Here is a 27,491-nt window from a genome sequence, read left to right as displayed (position 1 = left end):
CTTCATTGCCGTGCGCGGGCCTCTCATTGCGGTGGCCTCTCTCGTCGCGGAGCACCGGCTCTAGAGCGCAGGCTCAGTAGTTGTGGCGCACGGGCCTAGCTGCTCTGCAGCATGTGGGATCTTCCTGAACCAGGGCTCGAACCCGTGTCCCCTGCATTGGCAGGTGGATTCCTAACCACTGTGCCACCAGGGAAGCCCCATTGCCAGCTTTGTAAATACCTAGATTGTCTTTTGCTTGTTTCATGAAAGCACAGCTACAGTTATACTAGGTGCTACCCAAAGTTTCATGCCTTTTCTTTTTACTATACTAAAGATTCATAGGATGTATTTCTAGTTTTCATCTGTCTGACTAGAAACTAAAGTGCTTTCATATTTCTTCAAAACTGTGTTTTTCATGGAGATTAAATTATCACTTTTCCTCTATCACTCCAGCATCACAGAGCAACACAGAGGCTATTTAAGGGTTTCTGAAGACATGCCTTTGCTTTTTCTGTCACTAGAATAGATTCTAACAACTTGAGCATCCCATTTGCATGAAGCTTTCATTTATATTGGTGAAAAAAATGCATGCTTTGTGATTAACAGACCTTTATATATCCAATGCTCTTATTTTAAGTAGCACATTCAACACCCTAATAGCTGCTATATCAGAAAAGGAACAGAAATAGGTCTGAGAAGAACTACATTCAAATCCTAATTATGTGTCAAATCACGATCAGTAACATAAACATTTATAGCGTGTCTTGTCTTTCCACTTCTATAAGCAGTGAGGTGAAACTACTTACGCTACCTACATTACAGGGTTATAATGAGGACCAAAACTGAAGAAAAAATTTGGATAAGCATTATTCCTATGAAAATGGATAAATTACTAGTATTAGAAAGCAGTGAAGTGAAACTACTTACCCTACCTACATTACAGGGTTATAATGAGGACCAAAACTGAAGAAAAAATTTGGATAAGCATTATTCCTATGAAAACGGATAAATTACTAGTATTAGAAAGCAGTGAAGTGAAACTACTTACCCTACCTACATTACAGGGTTATAATGAGGACCAAAACTGAAGAAAAAATTTGGATAAGCATTATTCCTATGAAAATGGATAAATTACTAGTATTAGAAAGCAGTTTTGGTCAGTGCTGCTGTAAGACACTCTTTGTACCCCCTTAGGGACCAGAGGAGAATGCTAACTGTTCTAGCGGTAGTCATTGTGTAGTGTGTAAAATGCTCATCAAATATCTATATAAGTCCTTTGCATACACTGTTAAGTTCTTGAATGCTGAATAGTAATAAATAAGAAGTGTATACTCTATTAAAAAAAAAACTGCAAACGTCTATTGCTGTGTATTCTGGACTGCATATTCTGTTGCAAGCATGGACTCACAGGTTGCTCATCAATTCCAGGACCACCTCCACTGCGTCCACAGGCAGGTGGAGGGCCATCCCCACCACCAGCTCTACCAGTGCAACCTCGACCCACAGGAGTTGCTCCTCCTCCTCCAACTCCGTTACCTCTACTAAGTGGTATACCATATTCACCACCATTACCTTTTTTGGGGATCTCCTGGTTTAACTTATGAAGCAGAAATATAAACCTGACCTCCATGAAATGATTCTTGAACTGCATGACTTTGATTCTCCAAGGAAAAAGAATCAAATGGTCAAAGGCAAAATTCTAACTAAAGGTTTTTGACATCTAGTCACAGGTTGTCATTAACATGCAAATAACTGCACAGCTGTGTACAAGTATGGTATAATTGTAGAGAATATGACTCTGGACTCTTTAGCTTTCCACTGTGAGCTCACCATCTTATGTTGCTCTTTCAGTACAGTGTCTCAATGCAGTTAGCCCTCAGTATCCATGGGGGATTGGTTCCAGGAAGCCTGTGGATACCCAAATCGGCAGATACTCATATCCTTTACAACTAGCCCTCTGTATCCGCGAGTTCCATATCTGTGGATGTGGAACCCACGGATATGGACAGCTGACTGCAATTCTTGTCAATTACTTAAAGTGTCATGATGAGGTTCCCTATGGGACAGCTACCTGTCATGAGGATGAATCCTCAAACACTTCTGCTATATTTTCAGTCCACCAAAGAATGCCTTACAGCTGGAAGGAGCTGGTGTCCCTTCTCTTCAGAGCTAAAGCGATTTCAGTCTCTCAAACAGTTTGTTTAGACTTTATATACGAAAAAAACTTTAACTTTAAGCAAAACTTAAAATGTCACCCAATCCAGTCACGCCGAAGTTCCCCTTAAGCTTTCCCTATCTAGGAAATTCCTACAAGTTCCCTTTCACTTAGGAAATGTACCAGTATCCTCTTAAGACTCCAAGTTGGTCTTCAGGTGGATGGATAAAGAAAATATGACATGTACAGAAAACTGAATATTATTCACCCCTTAAAAGGAAGTAAGTCCTGTGACATGGAAAACTATGGATAAAACTTGAGGACAAAATGCAAGTGAAATAAGCCACTCACAAACACAAAAACACTTGGGTTAAGTACTTAACGCAAGTAAAAATACGCAGTGGTTAAGAATCCGACTGCCAGTGCAGAGGACACGGGTTCAATCCCTGGTCCGGGAAGATCCCACATGCCGCGGAGCACCTAAGCCCGTGTGCCACAACTACTGAGGCTGGGCTCTAGAGCCCGCGAACCACAACTACTGAGCCTGTGTGCTGCAACTACTTGAGGCCGCATGCCTGGAGCCCGTGCTCTGCAATAACAGAAACCACCACGATGAGAAGCCTACGCACCGCAACGAAGAGCAGCCCCCGCTTGCCACGGCTACAGAAAGCCAGTGCCCCAACGCAGCCAAAATAAATAAATAATAAAATGCACTTATCTTTTCAGCTGTCAATTTTCTCATTCATTTTTCCTCTATTCTATACTTCATGTAAGCTACATTAATTTTTGTTTTTTTAGTTTTTTGTTTCTTTTTTTACTGCACAGGACATTTTTTTTAGGTATAACTGACAAACAACATTACATTATTTTCAGGTGTAAAACATAATAATTTGACATTTCTATACTTTCTGAAAATGATGATAACTCTAGTTAAGACCAATCACCACGGAGTTACAAATTTTTGTGTGTGATGAGAATTTTTAAGATCTACTCTTAAGATCTTTAAGATCTACTCTCTTTAAGATCTACTCTCTCAACTGTTAAATATGCAACGCAGTATTGGTAGCTATAGTCACCATGCTATACCTTACATCTCCATGACTTATATACCTTATAACTGGGAGTCTGTGCCTTTGGACCCCCTTTGCGCATTTTGCCCATCGCCCACTCCATGTCTTTGACAACCACCAATCCGTTCTCTGCATCTGTGGCCTTGCTTTTTCTTCTTGTTATCATTTTTTTCTTTGTAAGATTCCACATGTAAGTGAGATCGTACACTATTTATCTTTCTCTGTCTTATTCCACTCAGCATAATGCCCTTGAGGTCCCATCCATGTTACCACAAATGCAAGAGTTCATTCTTTCTTATGGCTGAATAATGTTCCACTGTAAATATATACACATTTCCTTGATCCATTCATCTGTTGGTGGACACTTAGGTTTAAGCTGCGTTAATCTTAATAACTGTCTTCCTTCTGCTAGCTTGCGGTTTACTTTGTGGATCTCTTCCTGTTCTTTAGTAAAGGGTTAACTACTTGATTTAAGTTTCTTCTTTTTCAATAAACATGTTTACACATTTGGAATTCTGTAAAAATACAGCAAAATATACCCTACGATTCACTTGTTTAAAGTGAGAGATTACATACTTTTTACTAGAATCACAAACTTAAACGCTCCTCTTCTAAGTCAATTATAGAACATTTTAATCACACCGAACAAAAAAGCCCCATATGATTATCAGTCATTCCTATATCCCACCAACAGATAAGAAGGCAGCAGGCCCGAACATAGGCTCATAAGGATAAAACACAGTTTTCTTGGCAAAGTAAGCGGTAAACTCCAACAGAACAAAAGGCGCTGTACTCAATAAGTTCCAACTTTAACCAGTGTGACATTGGTGCAATATACATGAATATCTAACAAGCAGACATCAACAACCACAAATAAAAACATAGAACATCTATTTCACTCAGATAAAAGGGCACCAGCAGTACTGTCATTATCCAGAGAAAGGCCGACCTCACAGACTTTCCGGGCATAAAGACACGTGCTCTGGGACGTGGCCCACATGACACCTACCCTGCTCCTCTCCTCTGGGTGGACGCCGACGCCGGAGAACGTACCCTGGTCACGCTCACCCACACCCTGGTAACGACAGACTCGGTGGCCCGCGCCTCAGAGCCACTTCCGTGGGAGACAGAAGAGGAGAGGAAGGAACAAGGCGGAAGCCTAGCGTCCAAAGAGGAGGGGCACGTGAGACACCCTACGCTCCTGCCTCCGGGCACAGACAAGGGCACCCTACCCTGGGCAGCTGTCCGAAAAGAAACGGAGGGGACCTAGCAGGACACGACGTCGACTCCGCACAGACGCGCCGACGCCACGGCACGCCTATAGCGCCGTGAGAGCAGCCGAAAAGGCAGAAGACTACCTATCGCTACCTGAGCCTGCTGGGGCCGGGGAGCAGGCGACATGCACACAGCCCTCTGCGGCCCGCTGCCCCCACCTGCATTCAACCCCGGGAGCACACATACGCACGCAGAAATGACGCGTGCTTCCCTCCGCAGACGGGGACAACTTGGGAGCGGCCATCGAGCAACGGCCAGGGCTTTGGCTTTGACCGGGAGAAAGTTCTATCCACAGCGGCACCCCCGAGGCGGTTACAGGGAGAAAGTACGAGAGAAGGGACCTTTTGTACACGCTCTATAGGCGCACGTACACGAGCTTACGCACGACGCACACGTGATACGCACGCGCGCCCACGCACACGTTCGTGTACCTGCGGGCTTACGAATGAACGAGTGGAGCAGGGAACGAGTGAATGAACCGACGAACGAGTCCGGGGGGGTTTGAGGCGAGAGTACAGACACACTCCCATGGAGAGCTCCCCAGAAGGGTCTACTGAACTGATGGCCCTCCCCAGGGTCATCTGTCTGTGCGGATGGAGGGGAGCCGCCGGGATGTACACCTGTCCCAGCAACTCCAAACCACCTCCCTGCACCCCCGACCCCGGGCACTCCGTGGCAGAGTGACCGCCTGACGCCCCTGGAGCTGAGCAGGGGCAATGTGCCCCAGCTCCCTTGGGTCCCCGTCAGTGCCTCCCGCTGCCACAGTGGCCTAGACCCTCTCGGGCCTGCTCCTGAGCCCTTAAGCCAGTTCACGTAGCGGGATGAGAACAGCAGAGAGGCAACCACGCAGGAAGACGAGGAACCCAGGTCCCTGTGCCACCTCTGTCTCTGAATCAATGTCCTGAGAGAGCCAGGGTCCTGCCCGACACGACCCAGGTGGATGCCCGTCCCCAGGTGTGCAGACATGACAGGGTCCCGGTCGCCAGGACCTGTGGGCCAGGCAACGTGGACTCCAGACCCCTCCCAGAGGGGTGTGGAGATGGACCCACCGAGGCACGGATTCCTTGGGAGGTCTTTACCTGTGCGCTCCTACTGCCAAGGAGAAGCCCCAAAAGGAAGAGACACCGCCTCCCCCAACCCCCCAGTAGGTCCCCCCCCCCCCACTCGGAAGGCTTGGGTGGCTCTTGGGCCTCCCTGGGCCTTTTTCCCTGGGCCTTTTTCGATCCGCAAAGGGCGGAGGGAGAGGCCACGCTCGCGAAGGCGCTGGGCATTTCTGGAGCAACAGTGCCATCAAGCGGAAGCTTTTTCAGCACGGCCTCCAGCCCCTGCCTGTGCATACCGTGGGGAAGGCCCGTGACGGGGAGGAGGGCTGGCTTCGGAGCACTGGGAGCATTCCCGGGCCGAACCTGGCCGCCCGGCACGCCTCCGCGGTAGGTGTGGAAGCCACACGCGGTGGGGTTCGGGGCCGGGCTCGCCCACCGAGGAGCCCCTGGCTGCCAGGCCCGCCGCGCTCCCCACCCTCGGGGCCGTGGCCTCGGCAGCCGCCATGTTCAGGAACAGGGAGCTGAAGCTCCCACCCCAGGGCATCTGGCCCCTGGATCCTGGCCCTCCCTGCAGGAGCGAGGCCGGCCAGTGGGGTCCCTGGGGTCTCAGGGCCACCGGGGACCCAGGACCCGCTGCCGGTGCCCCGGCGGAGGCCCCGGGCCCAGCCACCGTGGACCACGGGGAAAGGGGAGGAGGTGGCCGCCCGGTCCCCTGTCGGGGGCAGCACCCTGCAGACAGCCCGGAGAACGTGTCCTCGTTAGTGCTTGCTCCCAGACGCAGACGAGGAAGAGCAATGCAGGGGCGCTGTGCACGTTCCACCCTCTCGCAGTTGGATCTGGGTTTCGGTTTCTGTACTTCTTGCTCCCGCCATGGAGAGTCCCGATCCCAGGCCCCGCCGCATCCCGTGAGGCCCTTCCTGTGCCGCAGGACACAGGGTACCCAGGACCCACTGGCGATGGGACGCCAAGTGGGCCACGATCGATCGGTACGCAGAGAGGGACGGCACCGGCCGCAGCGAGGGGATCCAGGTCCGTTTTCCGCACCCGAGCTCACCTCGGGAACAGGAACTCTGCGGCCGGGGGACGCCCTATTCCTCGGCCTCCCTCCCCGTGGACGACCCGGGGGTCCTCTCGTTTGGGGAAGACTCCTGGGAGTTTTCACAAGCGGCTCCACGTTCTGCAGGTGCCGCCGTTGGCCCCGGCCAGAGGGGCACGCTGAGAGCACCTGCGGCGGGCCACCAGTCAGAGCGCCTAGCTACCTCAGGACCCGGCCCCAAGGAAAGGCTCTGCCCACGTAAGATGGCCTGACAACGTGTCGGGCGACTCACAGGCGCGAAAGGAGAGGGGCGCGGGGAGGGTTTCGGCGCCCTTCCAGGAGGGGTACGTGTGGAGGGAGGGAGGGGTCCAGCCTGGAGACTTGCTCCCAGTCGGAAGCCCTCCCCCACACCGCACCCCGCCCCGGGACCGGACCCCCACACACACACCAGCCCACCACGCACCCCCGCCCCGGCAGATAAGAGCTGGGCCAAAGGGCAGGAACGGGCCACCGCACAGCTTGCTCCAGAAGCGGCCTATCGGGTCGGCCGGGGACTCGAAGGCACCGCCGCGTGCCCAGGAGTATGCACCTCGTTCCCGGCCTTGGCAGACAAGCTGGACGAGTGCTGGTCATGGGGGAGAGGGTGGTCAAGGGGGGCGGGGGAGGCGTTCCTCTCAGTCCATCAGAGGTGAGCTTCAGGCAGCTTCTTCAGACCCCTTCCCCTTGATTCCCTGGCTGGGCTGCAGGTGCAAGCACAGGGCCGAGACCCGGAGGGCCAGGCCGCAATGCAAGCCGGGGCCTTTCCTTCTCATCGCTGAACTGAGGCTCAGGGCCTCGTGGGGAGAAAGCTGAAGCCTGCTGCAAATGCACGGCCCGGGGGTCCACTCGGCGGGGCTCTGCTCAGCTCCTCTCCTCTCCTCTCGTGTCCTGCCCTCTCCTCTCCGAGAGCCCCGTCCGGGAGCCCTCGGGACAGGCCAGGTCAGGCCTGGGCCACCATCCCGGAGACCGCGCGAGACGGCAGCGCAGCCACCGACTGACTGGACTCTTCGGCTCAGGTGAAGGCCGCCTCCTGCGGTGGCTCCTGCGTCCCGCGAGCGCCGTCCCCTTCTGGACTCGGACTGCCAGCTCTCGCTGGGCCTCGGCCGCCCTCGGCACCGGGTAGCCAGGCTCCACGTGTCGTCTCTGAGCTGGACACAAGAAGGTCGGTGGGCCCGCCTCGGCCGCTGCCGCCAAGGGCGGCGGAACTCCCGTTGCCCGCGGTGGTCTCTGGCTGGGCCGCACCGCGGCCCAGAGAGGCTTCCGGGGCCCTGGGCCCGCCTAGGCCGAACCTCCTCTGGCGCCGAGGGGAAGGGACACGCGGCCAAATGCCCGCAGAACCGCGGCCCGGCCTCCTTCGGAGCAGCTTCCTCCAGTCCCGCCCAGACGTGGCGGCCACCAGGGTCCACCGAGACTCCACTTCCTGTAGCCCCACACGCCAGGCGGCCGGGCTGTGCGCCTTGTGCCACTGCCCGTCTCTGGAGCGTCCACGGCACCGCCGGGCCTTGGGCCACGCTTCCCGCCCCTTCCCAGGCGGAGCCCTTGACTTCCCGGGGCCACTGTCCAGTGTTCCCGACTTCGATCCTTCGTCACTCCTCCCCAGGAAGGGACGGGTACAGGGTTCGCGGGATCGGCGGACCCGTTCCTCTTGATGGCACTACTGCACCACGAATGCCAACCTGCCCTGCCCCTTCCCCTCCCCCAGGCCCTCTCCCTCTGCCCTTTGCCGAGGGAAAAACGAAATGCCAACCTCTGCCCAACCTGCCAAAGGCAGGATGGCTCATCAACCCGGCCACTTCAGAGGGGCGCGCCTCAAACTCTGGCCCTGCATCCTGCGGGGCCTCGTCTCTGTGGGGTCCTCTTAGCCTGCCGTTACGACTCCCCATCCAGGCACCCAGCCGTTGGACCGGCAGCTGTGTCTTTAGCAGCCCACATTTGCCTAACGCCTCGGGAAACACTCTGAGCGTGAGCACAGAGATCCAGTCACGTCTGGCCGGTGCCCGGCGAGGCACCTTCTCACCAGTCACCGAGGGGCAAGCAGCCCGAACGAAGCAAAGGGCCGGCAGCCCACAGGCACAGACGCGGTGCGGGACGAGCTCGGCCTCCTAGGCCAAGACGATGGACTTCCCCCGAGGACCTGGCTCTTCTCCCGCGGCGGCCCGGGGGCGGGAGGGTGGCAGTGGGGTTTGGTGTCCAGGCGTGGACGGTGGCACGCACGGGTCCGTCGGGAGGGCCGCCGGGCGCTGCCCCAGAGACGCCGGAGCGGGTCAGTCTCCTGACACCGCCCAGGGGAAGGCCAGGGATGGGAAGACACCCCCGGGGTGGGTGTGTGGGTGGGTGTAGGCTCCCGCCAACTCGCTGTGCTTTACACCTCGGAGCGACTGGGAGCCACCGCGGACTCCTCTTTAGTTTCTTTGCGGTGCACTGGCGAATGTGGTTTAGACACAGGTTCCTGCCCTTAAGCACCCTCTCAGCGCCTGCCTGGTCGCACTGACTTGGGTGGAGGGCGGGGTGGGCCACTGGGGGCACTGCCGCCACCGGCCCCACCCATGTTGGCTGAAGGAACACACTCTGGATGCCAAGTGCTCCGCGGACACGAGGCCTTGGAAAGAGAAGAGAGCTCTGGTCCACCGCCGCCTCGGGAAGCACCACGCCTCCTCCGTGCTGAAAAGAACCGGAGGGACGGCACGGGACGGGACGGGATCGCATCTTCTCTCCTTTTCCCTGGCTTTTGTCTCAGCACGCCTTCCTCTCTTTCTCTGACTCCGAATCTGCTGCGCCTCCGGGCCTTGGCAATTCTTTCAAGCCGCGGTACTGAGGTGCGTCGAGGAAAGAAAAGCCGCAAGAGCCCCGCCGTGCTGAGTGCACGTCTTCCGGGACCCACGCCCCACGCCGGAGGACTTGACTCGACGCCCAGATATTACCGTGAAGGGCTCTTGGGATGGCCAAACAGGGTCCTCTGGAAGGCAGTGTCACCCCAGAAATGCCACGCTGCCCTTGCTGCTCGAACCCTGCCTCCGCCCTTCGCTAACCACGGAACGTCAGCCGCGCCGCCGACCCCTCGCTAAACCACGGCGCCACACGCTCACCAGCCCGCCTGGAGAAGCCTTCAATTACTCTGAGCCAGGGTAGGAGGCGTCCTCCTCCCGGCAAGACTGTTTCAACAGAAGACAGGAAGGAGAAGGGAGAAACAGAGACAGAAAGAAAACACCTCCGGCTGCCGGTCACGCACCCACTCAGGCGACATGTCCCACACGGAAGAAGGGGACGTACACCTCCCGGAAGGCCCCACACTGTCAAGTTCCTTGGTTTGTCAAGAGGCAGACTTGGGGAGTGCAAGGAGCCCCACAGAGGGCTGCCCCGTGCCAAGCCTCCACGCCGCCCAGCGGGCGCCCCCTCTTCATCATCCCGCAAGGGCACGTCCCCGAGTCCTTCCTGGCTTGGTGGAGGGCCACGGCGGAGAGAGCCGGGCCCAAGAGCGATCAGGAGAGGACGGGAGGAACGGCTATCACGGGCTCCACTCAGAGCACAGGAGGCAAAAAGCCCACGAGGCCTGGCTCCCCCTCAAAGGGTCTCCCCACCGCCGGCCCCCACGTCGGGCTGGGCTGGCACTGCTGCTTCTCGGGGGTGAGGTGGGGCGCCGAGTGATCACGTCACGGGCGGTTGGCTTCACGGAGGCTGGAGCCCAGACCGGGCCCTGGTGCCGGTGCAAGCGGCCCGGGCCCGATCCCTTTCCAGTCTCCCCGCCCCCGCAGGGCACGGACCTCAAATGCTACGCACCGATCACCTAGGGTAACCGTACACAGATGCTCGTCCACGCACCTCTTTCTTCCGGCCCCCCAGTCAGGATCTGACTCGAGAGCCTTTCCTACCGTGGCCAGGAACTCCGGCACAGTACACCAGTGTCCCCGTGCCACGATCCCACCTGGGAGTCCCTCCTTCTTGAGCCTTGCTGAACTAGCAGAATCACTGACTTTTTCCTCTGATGAAATAGACTATCTCGGACGGGGGAAGGGGAGAGAACAAAAGAGCACGCACTCACCCAGAACACCAGCGCCTGGAGATGACCGACGTCCCCGGTTTCCCTCTTCCTCCTTTCCTTCCGCTCTGCCTCCTCTGCAACGAGAGAGAACCGAACGCCCATCACTCAGTGTGGGACCACCACGGTGCCGGTGAACGGGGGGCTGGGGGGGTCCGCGTACACCCCCGCCCGCACAACCTCGAGAGAGAGTGCCTCCGGTTCCTACTCGAGTGTACCGGCACCCCCGGGCCAACCAAAAACTTCCAAACGAGGCGCAAGCGTGAAGAATCAACTCCACGCGTCCTTCGGAAATGGCACGGATGCCAGCCGGGGCAGGGGGGGTCGTTAGACAGAAGCAGTTTGTACACAAAGAAGCGCGTCCAGTGAAAACCTTGATCCCGTCATTCCCCCTAAATCTCCTTCCGGCGGGAAGCACAGCCATCACACCCTGGCGTTGACAGGCGCGGAGCTTGTCTCCTCGGCTCTGCACACGTGGGACTATGGCGGGACACCCCCAGGTATCTTGGCAAGCCCGCGCGCGTCCTCCACAACTTCCCAGCAGTTCCTAGGACGCGTGGGTAAAGGGGCACCCACTCGTCTCCCCTCTGGCCGCACAAAGGTCCACCGCACGTACTTTCCGGGCATAAAGGGCACGTGCTCTGGGACGTGGCCCACGTGAGATCTACCCTGCTCCTCTCCTCTGGGTGGACGCCGACGCCGGAGAACGTACCCTGGTCACGCTCACCCACACCCTGGTAACGACAGACTCGGTGGCCCGCGCCTCAGAGCCACTTCCGTGGGAGACAGAAGAGGAGAGGAAGGAACAAGGCGGAAGCCTAGCGTCCAAAGAGGAGGGGCACGTGAGACACCCTACGCTCCTGCCTCCGGGCACAGACAAGGGCACCCTACCCTGGGCAGCTGTCCGAAAAGAAACGGAGGGGACCTAGCAGGACACGACGTCGACTCCGCACAGACGCGCCGACGCCACGGCACGCCTATAGCGCCGTGAGAGCAGCCGAAAAGGCAGAAGACTACCTATCGCTACCTGAGCCTGCTGGGGCCGGGGAGCAGGCGACATGCACACAGCCCTCTGCGGCCCGCTGCCCCCACCTGCATTCAACCCCGGGAGCACACATACGCACGCAGAAATGACGCGTGCTTCCCTCCGCAGACGGGGACAACTTGGGAGCGGCCATCGAGCAACGGCCAGGGCTTTGGCTTTGACCGGGAGAAAGTTCTATCCACAGCGGCACCCCCGAGGCGGTTACAGGGAGAAAGTACGAGAGAAGGGACCTTTTGTACACGCTCTATAGGCGCACGTACACGAGCTTACGCACGACGCACACGTGATACGCACGCGCGCCCACGCACACGTTCGTGTACCTGCGGGCTTACGAATGAACGAGTGGAGCAGGGAACGAGTGAATGAACCGACGAACGAGTCCGGGGGGGTTTGAGGCGAGAGTACAGACACACTCCCATGGAGAGCTCCCCAGAAGGGTCTACTGAACTGATGGCCCTCCCCAGGGTCATCTGTCTGTGCGGATGGAGGGGAGCCGCCGGGATGTACACCTGTCCCAGCAACTCCAAACCACCTCCCTGCACCCCCGACCCCGGGCACTCCGTGGCAGAGTGACCGCCTGACGCCCCTGGAGCTGAGCAGGGGCAATGTGCCCCAGCTCCCTTGGGTCCCCGTCAGTGCCTCCCGCTGCCACAGTGGCCTAGACCCTCTCGGGCCTGCTCCTGAGCCCTTAAGCCAGTTCACGTAGCGGGATGAGAACAGCAGAGAGGCAACCACGCGGGAAGACGAGGAACCCAGGTCCCTGTGCCACCTCTGTCTCTGAATCAATGTCCTGAGAGAGCCAGGGTCCTGCCCGACACGACCCAGGTGGATGCCCGTCCCCAGGTGTGCAGACATGACAGGGTCCCGGTCGCCAGGACCTGTGGGCCAGGCAACGTGGACTCCAGACCCCTCCCAGAGGGGTGTGGAGATGGACCCACCGAGGCACGGATTCCTTGGGAGGTCTTTACCTGTGCTCTCCTACTGCCAAGGAGAAGCCCCAAAAGGAAGAGACACCGCCTCCCCCAACACCCCAGTAGGTCCCCCTCCCCCCACTCGGAAGGCTTGGGTGGCTCTTGGGCCTCCCTGGGCCTTTTTCCCTGGGCCTTTTTTGATCCGCAAAGGGCGGAGGGAGAGGCCACGCTCGCGAAGGCGCTGGGCATTTCTGGAGCAACAGTGCCATCAAGCGGAAGCTTTTTCAGCACGGCCTCCAGCCCCTGCCTGTGCATACCGTGGGGAAGGCCCGTGACGGGGAGGAGGGCTGGCTTCGGAGCACTGGGAGCATTCCCGGGCCGAACCTGGCCGCCCGGCACGCCTCCGCGGTAGGTGTGGAAGCCACACGCGGTGGGGTTCGGGGCCGGGCTCGCCCACCGAGGAGCCCCTGGCTGCCAGGCCCGCCGCGCTCCCCACCCTCGGGGCCGTGGCCTCGGCAGCCGCCATGTTCAGGAACAGGGAGCTGAAGCTCCCACCCCAGGGCATCTGGCCCCTGGATCCTGGCCCTCCCTGCAGGAGCGAGGCCGGCCAGTGGGGTCCCTGGGGTCTCAGGGCCACCGGGGACCCAGGACCCGCTGCCGGTGCCCCGGCGGAGGCCCCGGGCCCAGCCACCGTGGACCACGGGGAAAGGGGAGGAGGTGGCCGCCCGGTCCCCTGTCGGGGGCAGCACCCTGCAGACAGCCCGGAGAACGTGTCCTCGTTAGTGCTTGCTCCCAGACGCAGACGAGGAAGAGCAATGCAGGGGCGCTGTGCACGTTCCACCCTCTCGCAGTTGGATCTGGGTTTCGGTTTCTGTACTTCTTGCTCCCGCCATGGAGAGTCCCGATCCCAGGCCCCGCCGCATCCCGTGAGGCCCTTCCTGTGCCGCAGGACACAGGGTACCCAGGACCCACTGGCGATGGGACGCCAAGTGGGCCACGATCGATCGGTACGCAGAGAGGGACGGCACCGTCCGCAGCGAGGGGATCCAGGTCCGTTTTCCGCACCCGAGCTCACCTCGGGAACAGGAACTCTGCGGCCGGGGGACGCCCTATTCCTCGGCCTCCCTCCCCGTGGACGACCCGGGGGTCCTCTCGTTTGGGGAAGACTCCTGGGAGTTTTCACAAGCGGCTCCACGTTCTGCAGGTGCCGCCGTTGGCCCCGGCCAGAGGCGCACGCTGAGAGCACCTGCGGGGGGCCACCAGTCAGAGCGCCTAGCTACCTCAGGACCCGGCCCCAAGGAAAGGCTCTGCCCACGTAAGATGGCCTGACAACGTGTCGGGCGACTCACAGGCGCGAAAGGAGAGGGGCGCGGGGAGGGTTTCGGCGCCCTTCCAGGAGGGGTACGTGTGGAGGGAGGGAGGGGTCCAGCCTGGCTCCCAGTCGGAAGCCCTCCCCCACACCGCACCCCGCCCCGGGACCGGACCCCCACACACACACCAGCCCACCACGCACCCCCGCCCCGGCAGATAAGAGCTGGGCCAAAGGGCAGGAACGGGCCACCGCACAGCTTGCTCCAGAAGAGGCCTATCGGGTCGGCCGGGGACTCGAAGGCACCGCCGCGTGCCCAGGAGTATGCACCTCGTTCCCGGCCTTGGCAGACAAGCTGGACGAGTGCTGGTCATGGGGGAGAGGGTGGTCAAGGGGGGCAGGGGAGGCGTTCCTCTCAGTCCATCAGAGGTGAGCTTCAGGCAGCTTCTTCAGACGCCTTCCCCTTGATTCCCTGGCTGGGCTGCAGGTGCAAGCACAGGGCCGAGACCCGGAGGGCCAGGCCGCAATGCAAGCCGGGGCCTTTCCTTCTCATCGCTGAACTGAGGCTCAGGGCCTCGTGGGGAGAAAGCTGAAGCCTGCTGCAAATGCACGGCCCGGGGGTCCACTCGGCGGGGCTCTGCTCAGCTCCTCTCCTCTCCTCTCGTGTCCTGCCCTCTCCTCTCCGAGAGCCCCGTCCGGGAGCCCTCGGGACAGGCCAGGTCAGGCCTGGGCCACCATCCCGGAGACCGCGCGAGACGGCAGCGCAGCCACCGACTGACTGGACTCTTCGGCTCAGGTGAAGGCCTCCTCCTGCGGTGGCTCCTGCGTCCCGCGAGCGCCGTCCCCTTCTGGACTCGGACTGCCAGCTCTCGCTGGGCCTCGGCCGCCCTCGGCACCGGGTAGCCAGGCTCCACGTGTCGTCTCTGAGCTGGACACAAGAAGGTCGGTGGGCCCGCCTCGGCCGCTGCCGCCAAGGGCGGCGGAACTCCCGTTGCCCGCGGTGGTCTCTGGCTGGGCCGCGAGAGGCTTCCGGGGCCCTGGGCCCGCCTAGGCCGAACCTCCTCTGGCGCCGAGGGGAAGGGACACGCGGCCAAATGCCCGCAGAACCGCGGCCCGGCCTCCTTCGGAGCAGCTTCCTCCAGTCCCGCCCAGACGTGGCGGCCACCAGGGTCCACCGAGACTCCACTTCCTGTAGCCCCACACGCCAGGCGGCCGGGCTGTGCGCCTTGTGCCACTGCCCGTCTCTGGAGCGTCCACGGCACCGCCGGGCCTTGGGCCACGCTTCCCGCCCCTTCCCAGGCGGAGCCCTTGACTTCCCGGGGCCACTGTCCAGTGTTCCCGACTTCGATCCTTCGTCACTCCTCCCCAGGAAGGGACGGGTACAGGGTTCGCGGGATCGGCGGACCCGTTCCTCTTGATGGCACTACTGCACCACGAATGCCAACCTGCCCTGCCCCTTCCCCTCCCCCAGGCCCTCTCCCTCTGCCCTTTGCCGAGGGAAAAACGAAATGCCAACCTCTGCCCAACCTGCCAAAGGCAGGATGGCTCATCAACCCGGCCACTTCAGAGGGGCGCGCCTCAAACTCTGGCCCTGCATCCTGCGGGGCCTCGTCTCTGTGGGGTCCTCTTAGCCTGCCGTTATGACTCCCCATCCAGGCACCCAGCCGTTGGACCGGCAGCTGTGTCTTTAGCAGCCCACATTTGCCTAACGCCTCGGGAAACACTCTGAGCGTGAGCACAGAGATCCAGTCACGTCTGGCCGGTGCCCGGCGAGGCACCTTCTCACCAGTCACCGAGGGGCAAGCAGCCCGAACGAAGCAAAGGGCCGGCAGCCCACAGGCACAGACGCGGTGCGGGACGAGCTCGGCCTCCTAGGCCAAGACGATGGACTTCCCCCGAGGACCTGGCTCTTCTCCCGCGGCGGCCCGGGGGCGGGAGGGTGGCAGTGGGGTTTGGTGTCCAGGCGTGGACGGTGGCACGCACGGGTCCGTCGGGAGGGCCGCCGGGCGCTGCCCCAGAGACGCCGGAGCGGGTCAGTCTCCTGACACCGCCCAGGGGAAGGCCAGGGATGGGAAGACACCCCCGGGGTGGGTGTGTGGGTGGGTGTAGGCTCCCGCCAACTCGCTGTGCTTTACACCTCGGAGCGACTGGGAGCCACCGCGGACTCCTCTTTAGTTTCTTTGCGGTGCACTGGCGAATGTGGTTTAGACACAGGTTCCTGCCCTTAAGCACCCTCTCAGCGCCTGCCTGGTCGCACTGACTTGGGTGGAGGGCGGGGTGGGCCACTGGGGGCACTGCCGCCACCGGCCCCACCCATGTTGGCTGAAGGAACACACTCTGGATGCCAAGTGCTCCGCGGACACGAGGCCTTGGAAAGAGAAGAGAGCTCTGGTCCACCGCCGCCTCGGGAAGCACCACGCCTCCTCCGTGCTGAAAAGAACCGGAGGGACGGCACGGGACGGGACGGGATCGCATCTTCTCTCCTTTTCCCTGGCTTTTGTCTCAGCACGCCTTCCTCTCTTTCTCTGACTCCGAATCTGCTGCGCCTCCGGGCCTTGGCAATTCTTTCAAGCCGCGGTACTGAGGTGCGTCGAGGAAAGAAAAGCCGCAAGAGCCCCGCCGTGCTGAGTGCACGTCTTCCGGGACCCACGCCCCACGCCGGAGGACTTGACTCGACGCCCAGATATTACCGTGAAGGGCTCTTGGGATGGCCAAACAGGGTCCTCTGGAAGGCAGTGTCACCCCAGAAATGCCACGCTGCCCTTGCTGCTCGAACCCTGCCTCCGCCCTTCGCTAACCACGGAACGTCAGCCGCGCCGCCGACCCCTCCCTAAACCACGGCGCCACACGCTCACCAGCCCGCCTGGAGAAGCCTTCAATTACTCTGAGCCAGGGTAGGAGGCGTCCTCCTCCCGGCAAGACTGTTTCAACAGAAGACAGGAAGGAGAAGGGAGAAACAGAGACAGAAAGAAAACACCTCCGGCTGCCGGTCACGCACCCACTCAGGCGACATGTCCCACACGGAAGAAGGGGACGTACACCTCCCGGAAGGCCCCACACTGTCAAGTTCCTTGGTTTGTCAAGAGGCAGACTTGGGGAGTGCAAGGAGCCCCACAGAGGGCTGCCCCGTGCCAAACCTCCACGCCGCCCAGCGGGCGCCCCCTCTTCATCATCCCGCAAGGGCACGTCCCCGAGTCCTTCCTGGCTTGGTGGAGGGCCACGGCGGAGAGAGCCGGGCCCAAGAGCGATCAGGAGAGGACGGGAGGAACGGCTATCACGGGCTCCACTCAGAGCACAGGAGGCAAAAAGCCCACGAGGCCTGGCTCCCCCTCAAAGGGTCTCCCCACCGCCGGCCCCCACGTCGGGCTGGGCTGGCACTGCTGCTTCTCGGGCGTGAGGTGGGGCGCCGAGTGATCACGTCACGGGCGGTTGGCTTCACGGAGGCTGGAGCCCAGACCGGGCCCTGGTGCCGGTGCAAGCGGCCCGGGCCCGATCCCTTTCCACTCTCCCCGCCCCCGCAGGGCACGGACCTCAAATGCTACGCACCGATCACCTAGGGTAACCGTACACAGATGCTCGTCCACGCACCTCTTTCTTCCGGCCCCCCAGTCAGGATCTGACTCGAGAGCCTTTCCTACCGTGGCCAGGAACTCCGGCACAGTACACCAGTGTCCCCGTGCCACGATCCCACCTGGGAGTCCCTCCTTCTTGAGCCTTGCTGAACTAGCAGAATCACTGACTTTTTCCTCTGATGAAATAGACTATCTCGGACGGGGGAAGGGGAGAGAACAAAAGAGCACGCACTCACCCAGAACACCAGCGCCTGGAGATGACCGACGTCCCCGGTTTCCCTCTTCCTCCTTTCCTTCCGCTCTGCCTCCTCTGCAACGAGAGAGAACCGAACGCCCATCACTCAGTGTGGGACCACCACGGTGCCGGTGAACGGGGGGCTGGGGGGGTCCGCGTACACCCCCGCCCGCACAACCTCGAGAGAGAGTGCCTCCGGTTCCTACTCGAGTGTACCGGCACCCCCGGGCCAACCAAAAACTTCCAAACGAGGCGCAAGCGTGAAGAATCAACTCCACGCGTCCTTCGGAAATGGCACGGATGCCAGCCGGGGCAGGGGGGGTCGTTAGACAGAAGCAGTTTGTACACAAAGAAGCGCGTCCAGTGAAAACCTTGATCCCGTCATTCCCCCTAAATCTCCTTCCGGCGGGAAGCACAGCCATCACACCCTGGCGTTGACAGGCGCGGAGCTTGTCTCCTCGGCTCTGCACACGTGGGACTATGGCGGGACACCCCCAGGTATCTTGGCAAGCCCGCGCGCGTCCTCCACAACTTCCCAGCAGTTCCTAGGACGCGTGGGTAAAGGGGCACCCACTCGTCTCCCCTCTGGCCGCACAAAGGTCCACCGCACGTACTTTCCGGGCATAAAGGGCACGTGCTCTGGGACGTGGCCCACGTGAGATCTACCCTGCTCCTCTCCTCTGGGTGGACGCCGACGCCGGAGAACGTACCCTGGTCACGCTCACCCACACCCTGGTAACGACAGACTCGGTGGCCCGCGCCTCAGAGCCACTTCCGTGGGAGACAGAAGAGGAGAGGAAGGAACAAGGCGGAAGCCTAGCGTCCAAAGAGGAGGGGCACGTGAGACACCCTACGCTCCTGCCTCCGGGCACAGACAAGGGCACCCTACCCTGGGCAGCTGTCCGAAAAGAAACGGAGGGGACCTAGCAGGACACGACGTCGACTCCGCACAGACGCGCCGACGCCACGGCACGCCTATAGCGCCGTGAGAGCAGCCGAAAAGGCAGAAGACTACCTATCGCTACCTGAGCCTGCTGGGGCCGGGGAGCAGGCGACATGCACACAGCCCTCTGCGGCCCGCTGCCCCCACCTGCATTCAACCCCGGGAGCACACATACGCACGCAGAAATGACGCGTGCTTCCCTCCGCAGACGGGGACAACTTGGGAGCGGCCATCGAGCAACGGCCAGGGCTTTGGCTTTGACCGGGAGAAAGTTCTATCCACAGCGGCACCCCCGAGGCGGTTACAGGGAGAAAGTACGAGAGAAGGGACCTTTTGTACACGCTCTATAGGCGCACGTACACGAGCTTACGCACGACGCACACGTGATACGCACGCGCGCCCACGCACACGTTCGTGTACCTGCGTGCTTACGAATGAACGAGTGGAGCAGGGAACGAGTGAATGAACCGACGAACGAGTCCGGGGGGGGGGTTTGAGGCGAGAGTACAGACACACTCCCATGGAGAGCTCCCCAGGAGGGTCTACTGAACTGATGGCCCTCCCCAGGGTCATCTGTCTGTGCGGACGGAGGGGAGCCGCTGGGATGTACACCTGTCCCAGCAACTCCAAACCACCTCCCTGCACCCCCGACCCCGGGCACTCCGTGGCAGAGTGACCGCCTGACGCCCCTGGAGGTGAGCAGGGGCAATGTGCCCCAGCTCCCTTGGGTCCCCGTCAGTGCCTCCCGCTGCCACAGTGGCCTAGACCCTCTCGGGCCTGCTCCTGAGCCCTTAAGCCAGTTCACGTAGCGGGATGAGAACAGCAGAGAGGCAACCACGCGGGAAGACGAGGAACCCAGGCCCCTGTGCCACCTCTGGCTCTGAATCAATGTCCTGAGAGAGCCAGGGTCCTGCCCGACACGACCCAGGTGGATGCCCGTCCCCAGGTGTGCAGACATGACAGGGTCCCGGTCGCCAGGACCTGTGGGCCAGGCAACGTGGACTCCAGACCCCTCCCAGAGGGGTGTGGAGATGGACCCACCGAGGCACGGATTCCTTGGGAGGTCTTTACCTGTGCGCTCCTACTGCCAAGGAGAAGCCCCAAAAGGAAGAGACACCGCCTCCCCCAACCCCCCAGTAGGTCCCCCCCCCCCACTCGGAAGGCTTGGGTGGCTCTTGGGCCTCCCTGGGCCTTTTTCCCTGGGCCTTTTTCGATCCGCAAAGGGCGGAGGGAGAGGCCACGCTTGCGAAGGCGCTGGGCATTTCTGGAGCAACAGTGCCATCAAGCGGAAGCTTTTTCAGCACGGCCTCCAGCCCCTGCCTGTGCATACCGTGGGGAAGGCCCGTGACGGGGAGGAGGGCTGGCTTCGGAGCACTGGGAGCATTCCCGGGCCGAACCTGGCCGCCCGGCACGCCTCCGCGGTAGGTGTGGAAGCCACACGCGGTGGGGTTCGGGGCCGGGCTCGCCCACCGAGGAGCCCCTGGCTGCCAGGCCCGCCGCGCTCCCCACCCTCGGGGCCGTGGCCTCGGCAGCCGCCATGTTCAGGAACAGGGAGCTGAAGCTCCCACCCCAGGGCATCTGGCCCCTGGATCCTGGCCCTCCCTGCAGGAGCGAGGCCGGCCAGTGGGGTCCCTGGGGTCTCAGGGCCACCGGGGACCCAGGACCCGCTGCCGGTGCCCCGGCGGAGGCCCCGGGCCCAGCCACCGTGGACCACGGGGAAAGGGGAGGAGGTGGCCGCCCGGTCCCCTGTCGGGGGCAGCACCCTGCAGACAGCCCGGAGAACGTGTCCTCGTTAGTGCTTGCTCCCAGACGCAGACGAGGAAGAGCAATGCAGGGGCGCTGTGCACGTTCCACCCTCTCGCAGTTGGATCTGGGTTTCGGTTTCTGTACTTCTTGCTCCCGCCATGGAGAGTCCCGATCCCAGGCCCCGCCGCATCCCGTGAGGCCCTTCCTGTGCCGCAGGACACAGGGTACCCAGGACCCACTGGCGATGGGACGCCAAGTGGGCCACGATCGATCGGTACGCAGAGAGGGACGGCACCGGCCGCAGCGAGGGGATCCAGGTCCGTTTTCCGCACCCGAGCTCACCTCGGGAACAGGAACTCTGCGGCCGGGGGACGCCCTATTCCTCGGCCTCCCTCCCCGTGGACGACCCGGGGGTCCTCTCGTTTGGGGAAGACTCCTGGGAGTTTTCACAAGCGGCTCCACGTTCTGCAGGTGCCGCCGTTGGCCCCGGCCAGAGGGGCACGCTGAGAGCACCTGCGGCGGGCCACCAGTCAGAGCGCCTAGCTACCTCAGGACCCGGCCCCAAGGAAAGGCTCTGCCCACGTAAGATGGCCTGACAACGTGTCGGGCGACTCACAGGCGCGAAAGGAGAGGGGCGCGGGGAGGGTTTCGGCGCCCTTCCAGGAGGGGTACGTGTGGAGGGAGGGAGGGGTCCAGCCTGGAGACTTGCTCCCAGTCGGAAGCCCTCCCCCACACCGCACCCCGCCCCGGGACCGGACCCCCACACACACACCAGCCCACCACGCACCCCCGCCCCGGCAGATAAGAGCTGGGCCAAAGGGCAGGAACGGGCCACCGCACAGCTTGCTCCAGAAGCGGCCTATCGGGTCGGCCGGGGACTCGAAGGCACCGCCGCGTGCCCAGGAGTATGCACCTCGTTCCCGGCCTTGGCAGACAAGCTGGACGAGTGCTGGTCATGGGGGAGAGGGTGGTCAAGGGGGGCGGGGGAGGCGTTCCTCTCAGTCCATCAGAGGTGAGCTTCAGGCAGCTTCTTCAGACCCCTTCCCCTTGATTCCCTGGCTGGGCTGCAGGTGCAAGCACAGGGCCGAGACCCGGAGGGCCAGGCCGCAATGCAAGCCGGGGCCTTTCCTTCTCATCGCTGAACTGAGGCTCAGGGCCTCGTGGGGAGAAAGCTGAAGCCTGCTGCAAATGCACGGCCCGGGGGTCCACTCGGCGGGGCTCTGCTCAGCTCCTCTCCTCTCCTCTCGTGTCCTGCCCTCTCCTCTCCGAGAGCCCCGTCCGGGAGCCCTCGGGACAGGCCAGGTCAGGCCTGGGCCACCATCCCGGAGACCGCGCGAGACGGCAGCGCAGCCACCGACTGACTGGACTCTTCGGCTCAGGTGAAGGCCGCCTCCTGCGGTGGCTCCTGCGTCCCGCGAGCGCCGTCCCCTTCTGGACTCGGACTGCCAGCTCTCGCTGGGCCTCGGCCGCCCTCGGCACCGGGTAGCCAGGCTCCACGTGTCGTCTCTGAGCTGGACACAAGAAGGTCGGTGGGCCCGCCTCGGCCGCTGCCGCCAAGGGCGGCGGAACTCCCGTTGCCCGCGGTGGTCTCTGGCTGGGCCGCACCGCGGCCCAGAGAGGCTTCCGGGGCCCTGGGCCCGCCTAGGCCGAACCTCCTCTGGCGCCGAGGGGAAGGGACACGCGGCCAAATGCCCGCAGAACCGCGGCCCGGCCTCCTTCGGAGCAGCTTCCTCCAGTCCCGCCCAGACGTGGCGGCCACCAGGGTCCACCGAGACTCCACTTCCTGTAGCCCCACACGCCAGGCGGCCGGGCTGTGCGCCTTGTGCCACTGCCCGTCTCTGGAGCGTCCACGGCACCGCCGGGCCTTGGGCCACGCTTCCCGCCCCTTCCCAGGCGGAGCCCTTGACTTCCCGGGGCCACTGTCCAGTGTTCCCGACTTCGATCCTTCGTCACTCCTCCCCAGGAAGGGACGGGTACAGGGTTCGCGGGATCGGCGGACCCGTTCCTCTTGATGGCACTACTGCACCACGAATGCCAACCTGCCCTGCCCCTTCCCCTCCCCCAGGCCCTCTCCCTCTGCCCTTTGCCGAGGGAAAAACGAAATGCCAACCTCTGCCCAACCTGCCAAAGGCAGGATGGCTCATCAACCCGGCCACTTCAGAGGGGCGCGCCTCAAACTCTGGCCCTGCATCCTGCGGGGCCTCGTCTCTGTGGGGTCCTCTTAGCCTGCCGTTACGACTCCCCATCCAGGCACCCAGCCGTTGGACCGGCAGCTGTGTCTTTAGCAGCCCACATTTGCCTAACGCCTCGGGAAACACTCTGAGCGTGAGCACAGAGATCCAGTCACGTCTGGCCGGTGCCCGGCGAGGCACCTTCTCACCAGTCACCGAGGGGCAAGCAGCCCGAACGAAGCAAAGGGCCGGCAGCCCACAGGCACAGACGCGGTGCGGGACGAGCTCGGCCTCCTAGGCCAAGACGATGGACTTCCCCCGAGGACCTGGCTCTTCTCCCGCGGCGGCCCGGGGGCGGGAGGGTGGCAGTGGGGTTTGGTGTCCAGGCGTGGACGGTGGCACGCACGGGTCCGTCGGGAGGGCCGCCGGGCGCTGCCCCAGAGACGCCGGAGCGGGTCAGTCTCCTGACACCGCCCAGGGGAAGGCCAGGGATGGGAAGACACCCCCGGGGTGGGTGTGTGGGTGGGTGTAGGCTCCCGCCAACTCGCTGTGCTTTACACCTCGGAGCGACTGGGAGCCACCGCGGACTCCTCTTTAGTTTCTTTGCGGTGCACTGGCGAATGTGGTTTAGACACAGGTTCCTGCCCTTAAGCACCCTCTCAGCGCCTGCCTGGTCGCACTGACTTGGGTGGAGGGCGGGGTGGGCCACTGGGGGCACTGCCGCCACCGGCCCCACCCATGTTGGCTGAAGGAACACACTCTGGATGCCAAGTGCTCCGCGGACACGAGGCCTTGGAAAGAGAAGAGAGCTCTGGTCCACCGCCGCCTCGGGAAGCACCACGCCTCCTCCGTGCTGAAAAGAACCGGAGGGACGGCACGGGACGGGACGGGATCGCATCTTCTCTCCTTTTCCCTGGCTTTTGTCTCAGCACGCCTTCCTCTCTTTCTCTGACTCCGAATCTGCTGCGCCTCCGGGCCTTGGCAATTCTTTCAAGCCGCGGTACTGAGGTGCGTCGAGGAAAGAAAAGCCGCAAGAGCCCCGCCGTGCTGAGTGCACGTCTTCCGGGACCCACGCCCCACGCCGGAGGACTTGACTCGACGCCCAGATATTACCGTGAAGGGCTCTTGGGATGGCCAAACAGGGTCCTCTGGAAGGCAGTGTCACCCCAGAAATGCCACGCTGCCCTTGCTGCTCGAACCCTGCCTCCGCCCTTCGCTAACCACGGAACGTCAGCCGCGCCGCCGACCCCTCCCTAAACCACGGCGCCACACGCTCACCAGCCCGCCTGGAGAAGCCTTCAATTACTCTGAGCCAGGGTAGGAGGCGTCCTCCTCCCGGCAAGACTGTTTCAACAGAAGACAGGAAGGAGAAGGGAGAAACAGAGACAGAAAGAAAACACCTCCGGCTGCCGGTCACGCACCCACTCAGGCGACATGTCCCACACGGAAGAAGGGGACGTACACCTCCCGGAAGGCCCCACACTGTCAAGTTCCTTGGTTTGTCAAGAGGCAGACTTGGGGAGTGCAAGGAGCCCCACAGAGGGCTGCCCCGTGCCAAACCTCCACGCCGCCCAGCGGGCGCCCCCTCTTCATCATCCCGCAAGGGCACGTCCCCGAGTCCTTCCTGGCTTGGTGGAGGGCCACGGCGGAGAGAGCCGGGCCCAAGAGCGATCAGGAGAGGACGGGAGGAACGGCTATCACGGGCTCCACTCAGAGCACAGGAGGCAAAAAGCCCACGAGGCCTGGCTCCCCCTCAAAGGGTCTCCCCACCGCCGGCCCCCACGTCGGGCTGGGCTGGCACTGCTGCTTCTCGGGCGTGAGGTGGGGCGCCGAGTGATCACGTCACGGGCGGTTGGCTTCACGGAGGCTGGAGCCCAGACCGGGCCCTGGTGCCGGTGCAAGCGGCCCGGGCCCGATCCCTTTCCACTCTCCCCGCCCCCGCAGGGCACGGACCTCAAATGCTACGCACCGATCACCTAGGGTAACCGTACACAGATGCTCGTCCACGCACCTCTTTCTTCCGGCCCCCCAGTCAGGATCTGACTCGAGAGCCTTTCCTACCGTGGCCAGGAACTCCGGCACAGTACACCAGTGTCCCCGTGCCACGATCCCACCTGGGAGTCCCTCCTTCTTGAGCCTTGCTGAACTAGCAGAATCACTGACTTTTTCCTCTGATGAAATAGACTATCTCGGACGGGGGAAGGGGAGAGAACAAAAGAGCACGCACTCACCCAGAACACCAGCGCCTGGAGATGACCGACGTCCCCGGTTTCCCTCTTCCTCCTTTCCTTCCGCTCTGCCTCCTCTGCAACGAGAGAGAACCGAACGCCCATCACTCAGTGTGGGACCACCACGGTGCCGGTGAACGGGGGGCTGGGGGGGTCCGCGTACACCCCCGCCCGCACAACCTCGAGAGAGAGTGCCTCCGGTTCCTACTCGAGTGTACCGGCACCCCCGGGCCAACCAAAAACTTCCAAACGAGGCGCAAGCGTGAAGAATCAACTCCACGCGTCCTTCGGAAATGGCACGGATGCCAGCCGGGGCAGGGGGGGTCGTTAGACAGAAGCAGTTTGTACACAAAGAAGCGCGTCCAGTGAAAACCTTGATCCCGTCATTCCCCCTAAATCTCCTTCCGGCGGGAAGCACAGCCATCACACCCTGGCGTTGACAGGCGCGGAGCTTGTCTCCTCGGCTCTGCACACGTGGGACTATGGCGGGACACCCCCAGGTATCTTGGCAAGCCCGCGCGCGTCCTCCACAACTTCCCAGCAGTTCCTAGGACGCGTGGGTAAAGGGGCACCCACTCGTCTCCCCTCTGGCCGCACAAAGGTCCACCGCACGTACTTTCCGGGCATAAAGGGCACGTGCTCTGGGACGTGGCCCACGTGAGATCTACCCTGCTCCTCTCCTCTGGGTGGACGCCGACGCCGGAGAACGTACCCTGGTCACGCTCACCCACACCCTGGTAACGACAGACTCGGTGGCCCGCGCCTCAGAGCCACTTCCGTGGGAGACAGAAGAGGAGAGGAAGGAACAAGGCGGAAGCCTAGCGTCCAAAGAGGAGGGGCACGTGAGACACCCTACGCTCCTGCCTCCGGGCACAGACAAGGGCACCCTACCCTGGGCAGCTGTCCGAAAAGAAACGGAGGGGACCTAGCAGGACACGACGTCGACTCCGCACAGACGCGCCGACGCCACGGCACGCCTATAGCGCCGTGAGAGCAGCCGAAAAGGCAGAAGACTACCTATCGCTACCTGAGCCTGCTGGGGCCGGGGAGCAGGCGACATGCACACAGCCCTCTGCGGCCCGCTGCCCCCACCTGCATTCAACCCCGGGAGCACACATACGCACGCAGAAATGACGCGTGCTTCCCTCCGCAGACGGGGACAACTTGGGAGCGGCCATCGAGCAACGGCCAGGGCTTTGGCTTTGACCGGGAGAAAGTTCTATCCACAGCGGCACCCCCGAGGCGGTTACAGGGAGAAAGTACGAGAGAAGGGACCTTTTGTACACGCTCTATAGGCGCACGTACACGAGCTTACGCACGACGCACACGTGATACGCACGCGCGCCCACGCACACGTTCGTGTACCTGCGTGCTTACGAATGAACGAGTGGAGCAGGGAACGAGTGAATGAACCGACGAACGAGTCCGGGGGGGGGGTTTGAGGCGAGAGTACAGACACACTCCCATGGAGAGCTCCCCAGGAGGGTCTACTGAACTGATGGCCCTCCCCAGGGTCATCTGTCTGTGCGGACGGAGGGGAGCCGCTGGGATGTACACCTGTCCCAGCAACTCCAAACCACCTCCCTGCACCCCCGACCCCGGGCACTCCGTGGCAGAGTGACCGCCTGACGCCCCTGGAGGTGAGCAGGGGCAATGTGCCCCAGCTCCCTTGGGTCCCCGTCAGTGCCTCCCGCTGCCACAGTGGCCTAGACCCTCTCGGGCCTGCTCCTGAGCCCTTAAGCCAGTTCACGTAGCGGGATGAGAACAGCAGAGAGGCAACCACGCGGGAAGACGAGGAACCCAGGCCCCTGTGCCACCTCTGGCTCTGAATCAATGTCCTGAGAGAGCCAGGGTCCTGCCCGACACGACCCAGGTGGATGCCCGTCCCCAGGTGTGCAGACATGACAGGGTCCCGGTCGCCAGGACCTGTGGGCCAGGCAACGTGGACTCCAGACCCCTCCCAGAGGGGTGTGGAGATGGACCCACCGAGGCACGGATTCCTTGGGAGGTCTTTACCTGTGCGCTCCTACTGCCAAGGAGAAGCCCCAAAAGGAAGAGACACCGCCTCCCCCAACCCCCCAGTAGGTCCCCCCCCCCCACTCGGAAGGCTTGGGTGGCTCTTGGGCCTCCCTGGGCCTTTTTCCCTGGGCCTTTTTCGATCCGCAAAGGGCGGAGGGAGAGGCCACGCTCGCGAAGGCGCTGGGCATTTCTGGAGCAACAGTGCCATCAAGCGGAAGCTTTTTCAGCACGGCCTCCAGCCCCTGCCTGTGCATACCGTGGGGAAGGCCCGTGACGGGGAGGAGGGCTGGCTTCGGAGCACTGGGAGCATTCCCGGGCCGAACCTGGCCGCCCGGCACGCCTCCGCGGTAGGTGTGGAAGCCACACGCGGTGGGGTTCGGGGCCGGGCTCGCCCACCGAGGAGCCCCTGGCTGCCAGGCCCGCCGCGCTCCCCACCCTCGGGGCCGTGGCCTCGGCAGCCGCCATGTTCAGGAACAGGGAGCTGAAGCTCCCACCCCAGGGCATCTGGCCCCTGGATCCTGGCCCTCCCTGCAGGAGCGAGGCCGGCCAGTGGGGTCCCTGGGGTCTCAGGGCCACCGGGGACCCAGGACCCGCTGCCGGTGCCCCGGCGGAGGCCCCGGGCCCAGCCACCGTGGACCACGGGGAAAGGGGAGGAGGTGGCCGCCCGGTCCCCTGTCGG

At 62.0% G+C, this 27,491-nt stretch overlaps 1 protein-coding gene across 1 annotated transcript in view; it reads right to left on the bottom strand.

Annotated features, from left to right (window-relative positions):
* Positions 1 to 10,352: 10,352 nt before the first annotated feature.
* The window catches only part of LOC307180959 (uncharacterized protein), a 29,075-nt gene continuing 11,936 nt past the window's right edge, over positions 10,353 to 27,491 (bottom strand). Inside the window, exons 3-5 of the mRNA XM_079911638.1 lie at positions 24,797 to 24,870; positions 17,707 to 17,780; positions 10,353 to 10,710 (exon numbers count right to left, since the gene is read on the bottom strand). Of these exons, the coding sequence (XP_079767764.1) occupies positions 10,463 to 10,710; positions 17,707 to 17,780; positions 24,797 to 24,870 (396 nt within the window). The 3' untranslated portion in view covers positions 10,353 to 10,462. The remainder of the gene's footprint in view (positions 10,711 to 17,706; positions 17,781 to 24,796; positions 24,871 to 27,491) is intronic.

Source organism: Stenella coeruleoalba (genome assembly GCF_951394435.1).
Source record: "Stenella coeruleoalba genome assembly, chromosome: X".
Taxonomy (NCBI): domain Eukaryota; kingdom Metazoa; phylum Chordata; class Mammalia; order Artiodactyla; family Delphinidae; genus Stenella; species Stenella coeruleoalba.
This window is presented reverse-complemented; position numbering and strand designations above follow the sequence as displayed.